This window comes from Larimichthys crocea, chromosome XXII, assembly GCF_000972845.2.
Source record: "Larimichthys crocea isolate SSNF chromosome XXII, L_crocea_2.0, whole genome shotgun sequence".
Taxonomy (NCBI): Eukaryota; Metazoa; Chordata; class Actinopteri; family Sciaenidae; genus Larimichthys; species Larimichthys crocea.
The window spans coordinates 362,140-379,731 of record NC_040032.1 but is presented as its reverse complement, the minus strand read 5'-3'; the positions used below and the strand labels follow the sequence as shown (position 1 = coordinate 379,731).

The 17,592-nt window shown below is 43.7% G+C and overlaps 2 protein-coding genes across 4 annotated transcripts; one reads left to right on the top strand and one right to left on the bottom strand.

Annotated features, from left to right (window-relative positions):
- Positions 1-5,102, bottom strand: htatsf1 (HIV-1 Tat specific factor 1). Of its 3 annotated transcripts, none has more exons than XM_027273419.1 (10): positions 5,000-5,102; positions 3,642-3,806; positions 2,865-3,093; positions 2,631-2,678; positions 2,369-2,523; positions 1,580-1,743; positions 947-1,043; positions 754-843; positions 537-674; positions 1-415 (listed from the first exon to the last, which is right to left on the bottom strand). In XM_027273419.1, exons 2-10 carry the CDS (start codon positions 3,804-3,806, stop codon positions 161-163), a joined length of 1,341 nt encoding a protein of 446 aa, XP_027129220.1. In that variant the 5' UTR covers positions 5,000-5,102; the 3' UTR covers positions 1-160. The 3 variants fall into 3 exon arrangements, with proteins under 3 accessions (XP_027129220.1, XP_027129219.1, XP_027129221.1); XM_027273418.1 differs by lacking the exon at positions 5,000-5,102 and adding an exon at positions 4,331-4,522; XM_027273420.1 differs by lacking the exon at positions 5,000-5,102 and adding an exon at positions 3,901-3,924.
- Positions 4,583-16,884, top strand: LOC104937473 (uncharacterized). Its single transcript, XM_027273714.1, has 8 exons — positions 4,583-4,890; positions 5,105-5,229; positions 6,580-6,790; positions 11,109-11,122; positions 13,228-13,412; positions 14,322-14,464; positions 15,038-15,249; positions 15,905-16,884. The coding sequence occupies exons 1-8, from the start codon at positions 4,741-4,743 to the stop codon at positions 16,227-16,229; spliced, it is 1,365 nt and encodes a 454-aa protein (XP_027129515.1). The 5' UTR covers positions 4,583-4,740; the 3' UTR covers positions 16,230-16,884.
- The last annotated feature ends 708 nt before the right edge of the window (positions 16,885-17,592 follow it).

Here is a 17,592-nt window from a genome sequence, read left to right as displayed (position 1 = left end):
GATAGACAAAATCATCATTTTATTATTCTACATTACAAAACAGCTCAAACTGTCCAAATGCCCTCCTTGTCCTCGCCTGCTCCATAATGAGCTTTGCTGCAGTTCACCTTCGAGCAGGACTGCCCTAACTGGTTGCCATGGGGACCAAAGCTGCAAGTGTCTAAGCTTCCTCATCACTTCCTGCCAGGCTGCTGTCTGTAGAGTCTGCTTCCTGCTCCTGTTGCTGTGGTTCTGTTACTGGGTGCTGTTCAGTCTCTGTGGTGCTGGGGGCCTCTGTAGGTTCTGTGGTGGTGGTGGCGCCCTCTGCTGGCTCTGCGTTGTTGTTGTTGTTGTTCTGCTGGCCCTGCTTGCCTCCCTCCAGGAAAGTAGACCAAGTCTTCAGCCGCTCCTCCCGCTCGCGTGTCGTCTCCTCCACCTGCACAAACAGAATTCACAGGAGAGTCTTGACAGATGTAGAGGACATGACCTGTCTGTTTGTTGTCAACATTACTTTGACCTTTTACTACCCTTGTTTAAATATGTTACATTCAGCATACCTGATAATCTGTTGATCCATCCCAAAGCTGAGCAGACAGCTGCCTTCCTCCAAACCAGCGATCATTGAACGACTGAATGCATGCATCGGCTTGCTCAGGCTCCTTAAAAGCAACTGATGCCACGCCGTCTGGGTGTCTCTGCAGCACAAACACAAACCAGCTCTTTATCGATGCCACCGACATCAAACTCAAAACAGCATGATGACATTAAACTCACATCAAAGAGGATGACCTTCTTGACATCCCCAAACTTCTCACACTCTGTCCGCAGATCATCACGATACTCATTCAACACCAGTGGGTCTTCCTACACAGACCAATGCAGAGAACACACATTAATGCCCTCAGTGACTGAGTGTGTGTGTGTGAGAGAGAAATATGTATGTGTGCACATGTGTATATTTCTGCACCTCAAAGTCACTGGGATGGAACATATTCCTAATGATGACGACTTTTTCATGCCTCTTCCTCACTTCTCCTTGCTTCTCTGGCCTCCAGTCCAACTGCCTGCACAGACAAAGACACAGTGAACAGGTACAATCAGAAGGAAGCGAGGTGATGAAGCTCACTTTGTCTTCTCTTAATCTGCTTTAGCATTTTGGGGAAGTGAACTTTATCCCAGAATGAGATTTGAAGTTAATCTGCAATCACACAAGGAGAAAAACGAAATTTGCTGTTTTAAAGAGCGACAAAGTGTTTAAAAAAATAAAAACTAGTAGGTTTGACAAAGCCTACAGGAAGTCAGATGATGTAAAAAGTCTTTATAGTGAAGATGTTGAATGGGTCAAATGCAGTCCCATGTCCCATGTGAAGCCAAATGTCAATGACTCTTTAGACTTATTATTTTCATTTGTCAGCAGAGACAGTATAAAACATGAACATACTATCTGTGCCGTCACTTATTACTGAAGAGCTGCTGTGAAATTTAGACGTAAGCAAACTTACACACACAAACCTTGTGAGTTTCCTAAATGTAGAGTTACCATCTAGACAATGGCAGATTTGTGGAATGTTGAATAAAAAGATCAGGAAGTAGAGTTTACTTCTGTTGCTGCTGCATCCTCTTCCTGTAATCTTTGCTCTTCTTCTTCTTCTTGCTGGCATCATACTGACCCTTCAGCTCAAACCGGGCTGCTTCCACATGCAGTCTGTACCCTCTGACCTCTGACTCATCAATCAGACGCAAAGCCAATGCCACAGACTCCTTCTGCAGAGTACACACACACACACACACACACACACGCGCGCACACACACGCGCGCACACACACGCGCGCACACACACGCACACACACACACACGCACACACACACACACGCACACACACACACACACACACACACACACACACACTTCATTGGAGTGTAGTGTAATATTAACTAGGACTTAATAAAGTGATCACATTTAAGGGCTGTGTGTCTGTCAGCTTCAGTTATTTTGGCCAGGATTGAATGAAAGGAGAGCAATGTATTCTCATATTTACAATAACTCCACCTGGTGTTTGACTAAAACTAACACAATGTAGCCTCTAGAAGTCTATATAAGTTGGTTTCCACCACTGAACATTTGTAAACTTCAAACTCATACACCCTGTAAGGAGAGCTCTTAGAATGAGTTCCAAAAGAAGATCAGGGGTAAGGAGAAATCCAATTATTGACCTGCTGCATGCAGGGATCTAAAGTAACCAGGTTACCACAGTACATATAAACACTTTCTATCAGAGTAACCTCATTAATAGAGTGCATGTAAATGTGGTGACTGAATGAAGGGGCAGATATATTGGCATGAAAGAGCAGGTCGTACAGATTCTCACGGACATACAGCCAGACTAACCTTGAGATAACAACAGAGGCCATCTCCCTTCAGATTCCCTTCTCTGTCCTTGTAGAGTTTGACCTTGTACTCTTCAGTGATGGGGTCTCGCATCACAATGCCACACTTTGACATTAATTCAGTAAACTCCTCAGTGCTGATGTCAGGAGGCAGGCCTGAGGAAAGGTGACGAGGTGAGAGAAAGAAAAGAGTCAGACAAGACAAACTCACTTTTCTCATTGGCCATCTGTTGATTTGACGATGAGATAAAAATGATACCAACCTGACACATAGACATTTGTGTTTTTATTGTCGTCGATGTCAAACCATCCTACAGGCAGAAAAAGGGTTCATTAGACAAGATGCATTTGTACAAAGTTAAACTTAGAAAGTGTGCAGACATCAACAAACACAATCACTATAGTGGACATGGAGAAAGGTGACTGGAGCCCTTTGTAAAAATGTGTGTTAGTTCCCACACTGCTTTTCTTTCTCCTCTGTGCAGATGTGGCTTTACCTGGCTCTGCTTTCCTCTTCTCCCCTTTCTGCTTGGCTTCTTTAGCTGGGCTCTCATGCTGGTCCGGTTTCTGGGTGGCTTCTCCTGGTTTCTCCTTTTCTGAAGGCTTGCTGCCTGGTTCTGGGGCCACCGGGTCAGTGCTACTCACTGCAGCATTGTTCGTATCTGGATCTCCCTCCTGAGTGAAGCCATAGTTAGCCTGGTAGGCTGCAATGAAGTCCTCCGTTATCTAGAGAAAGGAAGCAAACCTGCTTAACTTTAACACAGAAAGTGGCTGTGGCTCGAAGGTAGAGCGGGCCGTCCACCAATCAGAAGATCGACGGTTCAAACCCCAAGTTGCTCCTGAAGGCTGTGCCATCAATGTGTGAACGGTTAGCTCCTCAAACTGATGAGCAGTTGGTACCTTGCATGGCAGCCAATGCCATCAGTGTGTGGATGGGTGAATGAGATATGTACTGTAAAGCACTTTGAGTGGTTGGAAGACTAGAAAGGTGTTATATAAGTACAGTCCATTTACCACACTAGTAACTGTTCACACACAGTTAATAGACGTGTCTCTACATATCTACAAGTCTGCATTCCAGTCTGCCATGTCTTAGATGACAACTTGTGTTTGGTGCTGACAAAATAAGGCCACAGACATCTAAATGAAGCATCACATACATGACAAAGCATGACTGCTGCAACTACAGAAACAAAATTAGCAAGGTGAAACTGAAGCTGAGTGACTTTAAAGAACAAAGATGATGTAGAAAAATAAAACCTGAGAGTTCATACTTTAGGAAACCAGGCCTTCTTTTCATGGTCCCAGTCATACACCGTCCCATCGTCTGGGTCGGTGTAGGTGTTGGGGTCAGAGCCGTCCGCATTTCTCTGTCCGTAGAGTTCCTGCATCCGCAGCTGCTCCATGAACTCCTTGTTGGCATCTGGTCCACCACTCATCTGCAACAAGAAGACAATGAAATCATAATTCAGCATGTGCAGAGCAGTTATATTATTCATGAACGTGGTAAGTAATACTGGTTTAATATCACACCACTTCAACATTTCTGAAGTTGCTGCGGTATGAAGCCGTCTCAGCCCTGGAAAGATTTAGGCTGGTTTGGTTTCTGTCATCTTAGATCAGGACAGAAAACACACAGAGCACACTCTCCTGTGCTGTGACAAACAAACCACACACTTCACAACAAAACAGGCCTTCAACCGACCAATCATATGATTGCACAGAGACTGTCACCGCCCCGTAAAGTGACGGAGAAATGTCAGCCAGCTGCTTTAATCCATCACACCGTGATCTCTCAGCAGGTCTGATCACATGAGAGCTGCTGCTGAGCTACACCACGATCACTTACTGCTGCACGCCTCAAACGAAGCCCTGAGCTCCAGAGTGAGAGAGAGAGTGAGTGAGTGAGTGAACACTGACAACAAGCACCATGATGTTAGCTGACGCAGCTAGCTAGCGTTACCTTCACACGTTCAGTTCAGGTAGAGTCAGATCTGGCAGCGAGGCGCGGAGCTCCGTGTGCAGATCTCAGCACAGAACAGCCACAGTGTCTCTGCTGTTAATGATGTGATCAGTGATTGACATTCATTAAGCGGACAGCCTCCGTTAGCCCGCTAACTCTGCGACGCCGCTCCAATGAAGTACTTCCGGTGTCATTCCGAATGCGCATGCGTTGTAACAGGGAAGGGAGCGCTCGTTTTACAATTGATCCTTTTTCATCAAAACGAACGTTGACCCCGCCCGCGGTTTGTTAAACAGCGTTGACGTGTCTGTGTATAAAAATAAGCGCACACAGGTCAGCTAGCTAGCTTTCAGTGTAGCCTGACGTTCCAGTGAAGTCGTTTAGCACGAATCTATTTAGCTCGGTTCGGCATGGCGGAGGGGAGCGGGAACGTTAACGTCGGTCCGTCCAACCTCCCTCCGGGAGACCCGCAGCTCATCGCCATGATTGTGGAGCACCTGAAGAACCGCGGGCTGTTTGACGAGTTCCGGCGGGACTGCCTGGCCGACGTCGATACGAAGGTAACCTCAGCGAACGGTACCGAGCCGGACCCCGAGCTGATGGCACTGGCCCCAGCTGTAAACACAGCGCTGTGTAAACTGTGAAACATTGAGCTGTGACATTTCTGACCTGTTGCTCACAGAGAGCTTCTGTGTACAGCAGGCTGCGCTTTGGAAGCTGTCTGTGTGCAATGACCGAGTCCACCTCTCTCTCTGTCCGTGTCTCCGTCCACAGCCTGCTTATCAGAACCTGCGGCAGAAAGTTGACAACTTTGTCACGTCTCAGCTGAGCACACAGGACTGGAACCCGTCCATCAACAAGAACCAGATGAGGAATGGACTCAGACAGAGCGTTGTTCAGTGAGTCTGCCTTTAACTGATCTGATCTGAAATCAAATGGTACACGGATTAAAGGTCCATTGTGTCCATTCTGTTGTGTAAACTGAATATAGCACAGGTGGAATATGATATGCATATTATTAGTTACAATCATTAGTTTCTACAGTAGTCCTGAATGTACAAACTAATCACTGGCACTAAGGCCTTTTGCATGTTTTCTGAGTTTCCTGCTCACTGTAGTTTTTCCCACATGCTTGGAATGTGAGGGGTATTCAGTTGGTTGCAGTCTGCAACTTCACCACTAGGTGTCGCTAAATCCTTCATCCTGGGGGCAGTCGGTAGTGTACTGGGTTGTGCGGCCGCCCCGTGTGTAGAGGCTACAGTCCTCGCTGCAGCTGGCCCCGGTTCGAATCCCGCATCGGACGGCCATTTACTGCGTGTCACTCCCCCTCTCTGTCCCCTGCTTCCTGTGTCTCTTCAGCTGTCCTATCATTAAAGGCATAAAAAAGGCCAAAAAAAATAATCTTAAAAAAAACAAACAAACTGTAAACTGAAATGCTCCTGGCCTTTTCTTGGATGTAACTAGGGCTGCACGATATGGCCTGTAACCAATATCTCGGTATTTTTAAGCTATATCGCGATACACGATATATATCTTGATATTTTTGTTGTTGTTGTTTTGTACTCTTTTTATAGCATTTTAACACTTGTCATATTTTTTATGAATTTTTAATGCATTTCATAATGTAAATATGAGCTTTAAAGCAGTGCAGGATCATACTTGGCTTATGAGACACTTTTTTAAATCAAATTTTAACCATTCTTCATATTTTATAAATAAACCTTTAATAAATTTAACACCCACGTCTTATTTTGAAAACCGGAAGTGTCCACACGCTGCAGTAAGCTAGTGCTGACTTTCCCAGTTTTCTCAAAGTATTTGCCATAAAGTCGCAATAAGGGCGCACTTGAAAATATTGGAGCAGCTGACGTGACCACGCGAAAACGAGAGACGGCTGGCGTGACCGCAGTTGTTTTTCTTCGGAACCAAGTCGTCCGTCTCCATCTTCAATTAACTCGCTCGGGCTCTTCACTTCTCTCCTCACCTGATACAAAAAGTACGCATGCGCGCAGGGGATTTTTCTGGGTGGGCGGGGCAGTGTGCTGCGTGCTGTGAGCAGCACCAGGAGTGACACAGGCAAAACTCCGGAGAATTAAATGCCGACGGCTTAAAACATTTACGTGACAAGTACTCGATGGTCGCGATATAGTCATTTCATACATCTCACGTAGAACAAGCCGCGATATATCGAGTATATTCGATATATCGCCCTCCTCTAGATGTAACTCCTGTTTTTGTTGTTTCTTTAGATCGGGGATGCTGGAGTCTGGAGTGGACAGGATCATCACTCAGGTCGTAGACCCCAAAATGAACCACACTTTCCGGCCACACATAGAAACTGCCATACATGATTTCCTGTCAGGGGACCGGAAGGAGGAAAACACCCAGAGTGGTAACTCTGCACCGTCTGAGCAGACAGAAGTGCAAGAGACCCTGTCTGCCTCTGGTCCCAAAACCCCCTGAGGTTTGTTTAAAAGCTGAAGTACAATTTAAGCTCATGAACAGTTTAGAAATACAGTGAAGCCATCTGTATTTTCTCTCTCGATGTAGGTGCACTTGCTGATCTTTGCTGGTCTACATAAAGTATGGCTGTGTTAGCCTTTGAACAGTGCAGCATCAGACAAGAGGAGGACAAAGAAGATGAGGAGGTGGTTATTTCCTGATGACACTGACAGACTGGAGTCAGGAGTGTGGAGTGTTTCTGCATTAAAAATGTTCAGCATGAGACATTTCATTGCCCGTCTGTGCTGCACGGGGCTACTGCTGGAGAGGTCGGACGGTGCTGAGCTGTGCACTGTGACTGCACTGCACGGCTCTGCCTTTTAGAAAAACATGACACAAACCGGGATTACTTTTTTTTTTTTTTTTTTTTTTTTTTTTTTTAAAATGTGTATTGCAGACTTCTCAGACGTTTTTCCATTAATAAAAGTTCAACTTGCACAAGTGTGTCTACACTGATTCAGAATGGTGGCTGATGATGAGAAGAACTCGTTAGGTGCATGAATAGGATGTCTACAAAATCTGAAGTATCAAATTTAATGATTTAAATCATGCATGTAAATATATATTGTGTTCGGTATGTAGAGGTCTCACCATGTCAGGTTTCCTTGTGGTGTCTATTTAATCTGTGGTATCAATCATGCATCCTGTGTGCTTTAGTAAATACGGGTGACATCATGTTCCTCTCTGTCTTCTTTTTCCTTCATGTTCCCAGCTGTAGTTTTTGTGTCAGTTATTTCTTCCGATGGAAAATTTTCTGTTCCCTGCAATTCAGTTTATATAGCAACAAAATAATAATTTTAAAACTTTAATGGAAATATGACTAAAGGTAGTAATAATAGTATCTTAGCGTAGCCACAATCCATGGGAACCTGTGAGCCAAGAAGAAGCTAAGTTAGTAACATGCATTCATGAGACATGAGTGTAAGGGACTAAGAGATTATCTGAGCCAGCCCTAACTATAAGCTCTATCAAAAAGGAAAGTCTTAAGTCTATTCTTAAAAGTGTTGACCGTGTCTACCTCCTGAACCGAGAATGGTAGTTTGTTCCACAGAAGAGGAGCCTCTCTCTCTCTCTCTCTCTCTCTCTCTCTCTCTCTCTCTCTCTCCACCACCATCTGTAAACTTACATGTCTCATCAATGCATGTTACTAACTAAACTTCTTCCCCAGAGTTTCTGTGCTCTGTCGTCCAGCAGGTTCTCATGGATCGTGGCTACTGCTGTGGTCCTGCATGACGTCCACTACATATATTACTACTGTCATTATTGTTACCATATCTCTATTACAGTTTATAGTTAGTTGATGATTTGCTGCTGCTGTGTATCTGTGTCTCTATCACAGTTTCCACTGCTACTGTAATCATTTTATCATTCATTGTAATTCATTGTCATTTTATCATTCATTGCAATTCATTGTCATTTTATCATTCATTGTAATTCATTGTCATTTTATCATTCATTGTAATTCATTGTCATTTTGTCATTCATTGTAATTGTACAATATGTTTGTGTTGATTTGTCCTGTACACGTGACATCCATTGCACGTCTGTCCGTCCTGGGAGAGGGATCCCTCCTCTGTGGCTCTTCCTGAGGTTTCTTCCACCTTTTTTCCCTGTTAAAAGTTTTTTGTGGGCAAGTTTTTCCTCACTCGAACCGAGGGTCTAAGGACAGAGGGTGTCACTCCCTGTACAGATTGTAAAGCCCTGTAAAAAAAATGTGTTTTTTTTTTATTACAAATAAATATTTTGATTTGATTAGTAAGGTATTATGAACTCTTTAAGATATGATGGTGCCTGACCATGAAGAGCAATGAGGGCAGAGCATATAATCATTCCACCAGGTGGGGTCATTGTTTTCAGTTTGGTATTTTAAAGGTAGAATCTACCCAAAAGTCTCTAGGCTCATATTTTAGAGACAAAGCCACTGACTCCACCACTTGGAATGGTTTTGCTGTGAGTGTTCCTCATTTATAGTTTCTGTCTCCATGTATGAGAAGGGACAATAACTGTGTTACTATATTAGGTGCTGAAGTAATGAGTTGCACTGAGTTATGACTGACACCTTATCTTTAGCCACAGAGGTGATAAGTAGTTATGTCTGTATCGTACTTTCTCTTTCATCCTTGGAACAGGAGTGCAGGTGGAGGGGGTCACAATCTGCAACAACACCGCTAAATCCTACACACTGATCCTTTAAAGAACATTTTTATGCAATGCTTAGCTTTAGTTCAAAGACAAAACCCAGCAGTTTGCAGAGAAGGCCCATCACTACGTCAGTTTGACTGTTTGTGTCTGTGTGTCATCACAGCTTGCGTAACTTTATTGATTTAACTACTTGTTTTTGGCAGGAGACTCATCCACACATTGTGTGCGGGTGTGTAAATGTATTGCTCTGTTCATCTGATTGACAAATTGAATTATTTCAATTTATTTAGTTTAGAGTGAAAACAAATCAATTTTTGAAGGTTTTCTGTGTAACATTTAGAAAACACTTGTTCGGTCAGCGGTCAGCAACCTGTTGCATGTGCTCACACTCCATAGGCATCATTTTGTTCGTTGTGAATCTCATTTGAACATGTTTATTTCTGCGATGTATATGGGGTCTTATGGAGACTGTAGCTTCCGGTCTCATTGGTGCACGTGGTCTTCTAAGTGGGCATGGTCGCCACGCCCCAAACTCCCAGCCTCATCTGTAGGTATGAATGTCATGTGGATGGATGAAAGCAAATTGTATATTTATATGACTTTAGGTGAAATTGAACTAAGGATTGTGCACAGACAAGGATAAGAGATATTCTTGTGTGTGTCAAAGTAAGCCAGGCCAGCCCTGGGAGTTTGGATGAATTAGCTGACGGAGCCTGCCGTTTACGTTTTCAAATCTAGTTTTGGTTGTTTAGCTGTTGTAGGAAATCAGCCATTCTCTCCCACTTCAGACAGCTCGTCTTTGATTGGGTGTATTTCCACAAGCTTCATGGTGTTGTGTCGGTGTTCAAGGAAGGAAGGAAGCCTGTTACAGTGGAAAGAGTCTTAGTAACATTACCAGTACCTGTGTAACTGTAATGTTATTACTGAAATCTATGAATACTTTGTTAAACTACTTGTCACTATTAAAAGTAATATTACTATAGACTATTGTTTATGTTAGTTAACTATTAAATTGTCCATGTTAGCAAGTGTGCTAACATAACACTGGCTACAGAACATTTCAACCTCCATACTACCCGTATTAAAATGTTACCTTCACAGCAGAAATAAACACATTTGCAGCCTGTTTACCGAGTGGGAATTTTTATAGAACTCACCTGTTCAATTTATTATGCATAATTAACAGCATGGCGGCTTTGATTGACAGGTTGGTGGCGTTACAGTCATTCTCACAATAATCATTTTTTTTAAAATGGCAATGTTACCAAATCTAAGCTAATCAGGCGCAAACAAATTAAAAAAAAACTATTCTGTCTATCTTTTGCATCTGAAGTCAGACAACAAAGAATAAATTGGACGGAATATGTTAAACTTGCATGAAGTTGATACAAATCCCTGAAGTGAATGAAGGGTTGAGGTCTGCACACTGCAGTGAACTGATCAGAGTTTATAAACCCAAACGTTATACTAATGTTTCCTCCACAGATCATTCGTCACAAAGCAGATACTTTTGATCTATATGCACACACACACACACACACACACACACACACACACACACACACACACACACACACACACACACACACATCCAGAGGCAGACAAGTTGTTTACACCATGGTCATGTGAAAGAGTAGAGTAGAGTACAAGGGGGTCCTGCATGTGGACTGTTTGCACAGTGGTGTCCGTGTGCATTAGTGTGCCATTTTGGACATGTGTGTGTTTTCGGTGTTGGGGTGAAGGGTCATTGTGTGGGTGGTCATCAGGGTTGTGTAAGTGACGCTGTGGGATGTTGTTTTGAAACAAGATGAGACAGAGAACGAGTGGGGGAAAAAAAAGTCCACAGACAAAAGTCCAAACATTAGCCCCTGTAAGACTATGTCTTCCCCAACTGGGCCCCTGCATGGACACACACACATATATATATAAACATACCATTTTCTGCCTTTACCTCCCACTGTAGACAACATACACGCCGGTGTCTCAACCTTGTTCGCTGAAGGCCTCTTGGATGCAGAGTGAAACAGAGGAGACAGGAGAGCAAGGAGCGAGAGCTATGAGGTATTTGTGTTAGTTCCACCTGAAGATGCTGATCTTGTGGTGTCACATGAGTGTGGCCTGTCCCTTTGTGAAGGTCAAAGGTCAGAGGTCAGAGGTCATGGCCGCTATGAGGAAAAACAGGCAACCACAACAACTAGGATGCAAAAAACAAAGTTGAACTCACCTTGGTGACCTCGCCACAATCAGAGATATGTGATTCCGCTCTAATGCAGTGAAGGTGAACTAAACTCACAGCCATACCAACATAATACACACAGCTGCTGCTGCTCATGGCAGTAACATATTTTAAAACGACGATGGCAGTAACTCAGCTATGATGATTTGATTTTATCAAGTCAAGTTTAACCAGTTTATCAGTAGTACAAATGTGTTGATGATATTTGGCACAAGGGTGTAATTAATAGTTTAGTGGCAATAAATATATCATAATGCTTTATATAGCAGTCATAAGCTATAATTAGGAGTACATGTTGGGTTAGGGGGAGTCTGCAGTTATAATAAATAGAAATAAATGGTCAAAATTTGTCTCAGTTCTGTCAGTCCTCTTTATTAACCACGCTCTATGAATGGCAGCATCAGTCGGTTGGCTGCTTGGTCGCTTGGTCTGTTCATCATTGGCCTTATTTTTTTTTTCATTTTTCCAGATATCACCTCCTCACCGCTCCCACACCAAACTCCAAACGTGCCCTAACCTCCAAAAGTCTGTCCAAATGTCCAACGTTCACAGCAGAAATAAACATGTTTACAGCCTGGTACAAAAAACAGTTTTGGTCTCTGTAGCTAATTTCCCCGTTCATGACAACTGTACTGAGGGTGGATTGATATACAACTCACCTGTTCAGATTATATTATGGGTTAAAGTTATGCAGAATTAACAATGTGGATGCTTTGATTGACAGGTGGTTGCACTCAAGTGCCATTTGGCCTATTTTAGGCCATGATTTAGATTATACAGGAGGTGATTCACAATGGTACTTCAGAAAAAAGTGGGTGACATTACTTGTATGTTGTCCATTCTTTTTACTGTCACTGGCCAGAATTTGTTTCTGAATCTCAACCTTTTAGAGTGGCAACCCCCCCCCCCCCGTCTGCCTGACAGGAGGACCCTTGCTGTGCTCACAGACTGAACAACTGACTTGATTTTTGCTTTAAGTTTAGATTTATTTAAATAAAGGCACTTTCAACATGTTTGTTTAAATAAACAATGAAAAATAGTCTGATATTTCTGAGGTAACTAACGTGTATATAAAGCCTGTAGTGAACAGTGTTAAATGTCATTGAAATGTTGACATCACTGAGTGCTGCTTCCACAACCATTTGGCACCTTGAGGGCCCCGACCTCCATGTTGAGAACCACTGCTCAAGAACCATTCTGTGTTTTTATCACAGAGTAGTTTGCACGTGATAAATGTTCTGCTGCAGCCTGGGTCTCCTCAGCCAGTCCACACTGATCTAAAGCATTAGCAAATTATTAACCATCAACAAAGACATTAGTTACAACTTAGAAAGTGAAGCTAGTCAGAGGCTGATGCTGCAGTCTGTACAAGAATACCATAGGCTTGTTTATGTGAGCCTGTCAGACACATGTGATGTGAAAAATGTCCGTTTACAGAAGTAACCTGTCCCTCCTCACACACACGCTCTTTTTCAGTCCGAGTGCTTCTCATACGTTCCTTACTGCACGTATCCCTGCCAAGGAAGCAGCTGCTAACACTCAAACACAAACACACACACACACACACACACGCGCGCGCGTGGTTGGCTGGTGGGTTAATTGAGTGTGGATGTCTTGAGTGGTTGACCTTCACGTAGCCTACCCCCGCAGACTCCAGAGAACAGGAAGACCTTATGAGAGCATTTTACTTTATGAATATGGGTTTTACTTTCTTGGCTGATCCTCTTCAAACAACACACACACACACACACACACACACACACACACACACACACACACACACACACACACACACACACACACAGCTACTGTTCGTCCTCCCTCTCATCAATAATAAACTTTTGGCTGCAATGTGGTGCGCGTTCACACGGCTGCGCTGTGATTGGTGGAGACTTGTCGTGAACGCGCAGCCCACATGCAGCTGTATATATTTCAGCCTTCATGCCGCGCTCGGACTGTACCGTGGAAAGTCTTTTGCATGGCTGCATGCTCCAGCTGGTCCAGCCTGAGACCACAGAAAGGCCCGCTTCAACAGTCCAGTTCGGCTTCGATCAGTGTGGAACATGCAGGCCAACCTGTCCAAAGAGTGTTTGCTGCTTTTTCTGCTCCTGGCCTGTCAACAGGTGCTGAACGTGGATCCGTATGATGTCCAGGAGAAACAAGCGAGCCAGGCCAAAAGACGTCTGTCGCTGCAGAGCACAGGTGGGCTCACAGCGAGCTGCATGGCATCCACATATTCACATTTTACGCACACAGCTCGGGGCTGTGGTGAGCGCACATGGGTGGTCTCTTTTAGTTGAATTGGTGGAAAATGTTGAATTCAAAGCATGTGCATGGTTGCTGGTTAGATTGGTCATGATGTGCATGTTGGCACTAAAAAGTTTGGGAAGCATTAGTTTTGCGTGTGTGGTTTGTTTTTGGTCAGGGGAAGGATTGTCTTTACTTTGCAGAGAAAACCTTCAGTATAGCTTCATGCTTCCGTCCTGTCCTGTGTGCTCTGTGATGCTCCCTCTCGTTCCCACCGGAGGACACTTGAATCATATGTTTGTTCGAGCCGGGCAGGCAGTATAGCACGCCTCTCCTCTCCTCTGGCTCTCCGGCTCTCCGGCTCTGTTGGTGGCTGTAATTTAATGCGCTCGATCCCGTCCAAGCACATTCCCTCCGTACCAACAGGGTGCACCATGACCGCATATCCGGCCTGGAGCTGACCTGCAGCCTGCACAACATCAACAGCAACAATAACGGATAGTAAAGGCCTGTGTGACAGCAAGAAAGTGCAAAATAACTGGTTAAAGATGAGCTGAACACGAAGTAAAGACTCCAAACAGAAAGTGATCAACTTGAAATGAAACACTGTTTTCTGTTGAGTCAGAGTATTGCTCTCCATCACTGATGGTGGACAGTGTCAGCTTGCTGTGTCTTCTAAATGTCTCCACCAGTCATCATACCCTGGGGGTTCACTTTTCTGTCTGTACAGCTGATGCAGAGTAATGTCAGGACAGGAAGTTATCCTGATGTGTGCTGCACGTGATTGGGGAGACACGCTCACTTCTGTGTCTTCACTGTGGAGAAGTTGCTGCTGATCTTTCTTTCTGTTTCTGTCTCTCTAAGCTGAGATCCAGAGCTGTCTGGTGAGTTCAGGGGATGTTGGCTGTGGGATGTTTCAGTGTTTCAGCAACAACTCCTGTGAAATCCAGGGGCTGCACCACATCTGTCTCACTCTGCTGCACAACGCCGGCCGCTACGACTCACAGGTGAGGGAGAAGCGCGACAGTCTGACCTCATTTCTGACATACACACCAACAACAACTCAGGGCAAGCTTCGATAACACATATTTGGATATGTGTTTTTATTTTCATTTAATCCCTTCTCTCAGTACAGTCATTTTTGAGGAATGTGTGTAGTATACGGAGCAGTGTATAGTCATGCATGGCAGCACTGGTTACAGAACAAACTGAGAGGGGAAGTGAAACGAGAGAGGGAACAGCTTGCTTACTATACTAGAATAGAAGTGCATGAGAGAGTGATGCAAGTCTAATGTGTCTCCAGTTTGAACACGCACAGTGGATGATGTTCAATGTCTGTGCATGGCTGTTTACTGAACAAACAATATTACTAATGCTTTCAGCTTTCAATAATGTGTGTATATATATATATATATATATATATATGTGTGTGTGTGTATATATATATATTTAATATAGTGAATATTGTTGTGGAGCTCTTCTGCCAGAATTGTCATTGTCATCAGAAATGTCATTATTCCTTCTGTTGCTCTCCTCCCCTGCCTCCTCCTCCTCCTCCTCCTCCTCCTCCTCCTCCTCAGGGAAAGTCATTTGTGAAGGATGCGTTGCGGTGCATGGCGCTGGGACTGCGGCAACGCTTTAGCTGTGTGAGTCGCCGGTGCTCTGCAGTAAAAGAGATGGTGTCCTCGCTCCAGAGAGAGTGCTACTCCAAACACCAGCTCTGCCTGGCAGTACGGGACCACATGGACACCATGGGCAGCCTGGTCCAATTCCACCTGATGTTTCCCCCGGGGTGAGAGACACACATCAAAATAATCAGCAAGCTAAACAAAAAGTCTGAGCATCAGTAAAACCCTTGGCAGTATTGACCTTTAGTTTAACAGTAATAACAGGTCAGTCATCTAAACGTAGTTTAAAGCAAGAATATGTAACTCTTGAAACACCTCTTATTAATTATTCATAAACAAAAAAACATAAAGAAAGTGCACTGTTGCTCAGTTGATTACACACAGGGGGTTTGGTCCGGTATTACCACTGACATTAGAAAGACCTATGACCTATCTCCCATAGAAAGTTTCTAAAGAGCTGTTTTAACATGGGGGCTTATGGAGACTGACTTGTTCTGTAGCCAGCCTCAAGTGGTCGCTTGAGAAACTGCAGTTTTTAGTCAAAGTAAAACAGGAAGTAAACAGCGTGCATCACCACCAGGAGCCATGTTTGTTGTTTTGTTGTTTCCTGCTTGTGGCCTTTGTGTTAATCATGAAGCTTACTTTCTTACCATCTACATATCAAAATGTTTCACTCACTCGAAGTCAGGCCGCCTAATGATGTTAACTTTAAAGCAACTGATGCATGAGAATCTTAGGGAAGTATAATTTATTATAGATATAGATTTGATCATAGCATAAGTGTTTTTTAGTCATTTTTTTATGTGCATGTTCCGACAGACCATACGTGGAGCTGATGAACTTCTTGCTGAAGTGTGGAGAGGAGGTCAGGTTGTGGGTTGCTCGGCGTTTGCGTGGGCAGTGCGAGCAACACTGGGGGGCGCTGTGCAGCTTTGGTGCCACTTGTTCTTTAGACCAATCAGATGCTCCACAGGACACCCCTTCCCCACCACCCACTGCACCTTGGCCTATCACTGCTCAAGGGACACTGCAGCAGCCAACTGGAGTGGCTGAACCAGATAACGGTAGTGCACTCATTAAGATCGACAATGCAACTGAATCCGGCCTAGAGGTGTCCGAGAAATCCAACGTTTCTGCTTCATAAAGAAACAGGCGAGTCGCGCAGAGGTGCAGACAGGGTACACAAAGATCATGCACTTATTACTATAGTATTAAAGTAGTGGTAGTAGTAGAAGTTTTATCAGAGTATTCAGTGTAGTATTGCTGGTGAAAGCAATACAACATAACTTATTTAATCTGTTGGATATGTGTGCTATATGAATATTTTTCTTTACATTTGACTTTGTACAAGAATGAAAACCAATGATCTACCTCACTACAACATCACAGTAATCCACAGTGTCTGTCTCCTTCAGCAAAGGGCAGGGACACGCGAGTGAACATTACAGGGAATTTGTGTCTAGCTCAAGTGCAGCTGATAGCTCAAAGTCAGTATTCTACCTATTTAAGTTTTTGTATTTATGAGGATTATGTTATGTTATGCACAGTATAGTTGACACATTGTCAAACATTATCTTGTAGACCGTCGGGGTGCAGTCTGCAGGAAGGGAAGCACTCTTTGGTTATGACGTGTCATAAACGTGTATTTTTGACGTTCTACTTGAACAATCACATTTCAGACAGATCCCAGGTATCAAGCTATGTTTTGTAAGTTTTTATTTAAATTTATCTAAAAATACATTTGTAAGCTTTTTGATTGAAATGAAATAAACTACAATGATGTCACTGGACAGAGAGAAGTGTGTTAATGAAGTCACTTCTGTCCTATGAATGGTGTAGCATGTCTGATGGTGATAAATGTTGAGTGTCCTGCCACCTACTGGTGCATCGGTGGAAATGCTACACAACATCTTCCTCAATATGTTGCAACATTTCAACTTTATTAAAACAGACATTCTGTTCAACATTCACACAGTCCCTGACTCTACATGGTAAGCAAGTAATGAGGTTTCTGCTTCAGTAGTCTGGATGTGCGATAGGAAGGAGGAAAGGCACAAGGTAAACTCGTCAATAACTGGAACACCATCATCTTTGGAACAGCTGTCCAGAGCAGACCATCATACACACCTGCTGTGTTGAACAGACACACACTCACTGATTATAATGGAACAAAATGTAAACAACAAGAGGGTTATTACACAAAACAGCCCTGAACCTGGTTAGGCTGAATGCTGGATAAGGCGTTAGGCGTCTGTATGCTTCGTAGTGCTTTTCTAAAAGCTACACTGCATGCAGCGTCTGCAAGTGTGCAGAGGTGACAGAGTAGGCAGGATGTGAACTATTCTAGAAGCTCTCTTCTACTGCGGTCACATTTCACCTTGCAGCACCATGACTGCCTTTAAGTACACACTCTCACATCTTTATTCAAATTTTTTTTTTTTTATTTCTTCACATGGAGACTGCAGTCACTTAAAGGCCACAGCCAGGAGGAGCTACCACAGCAAGCC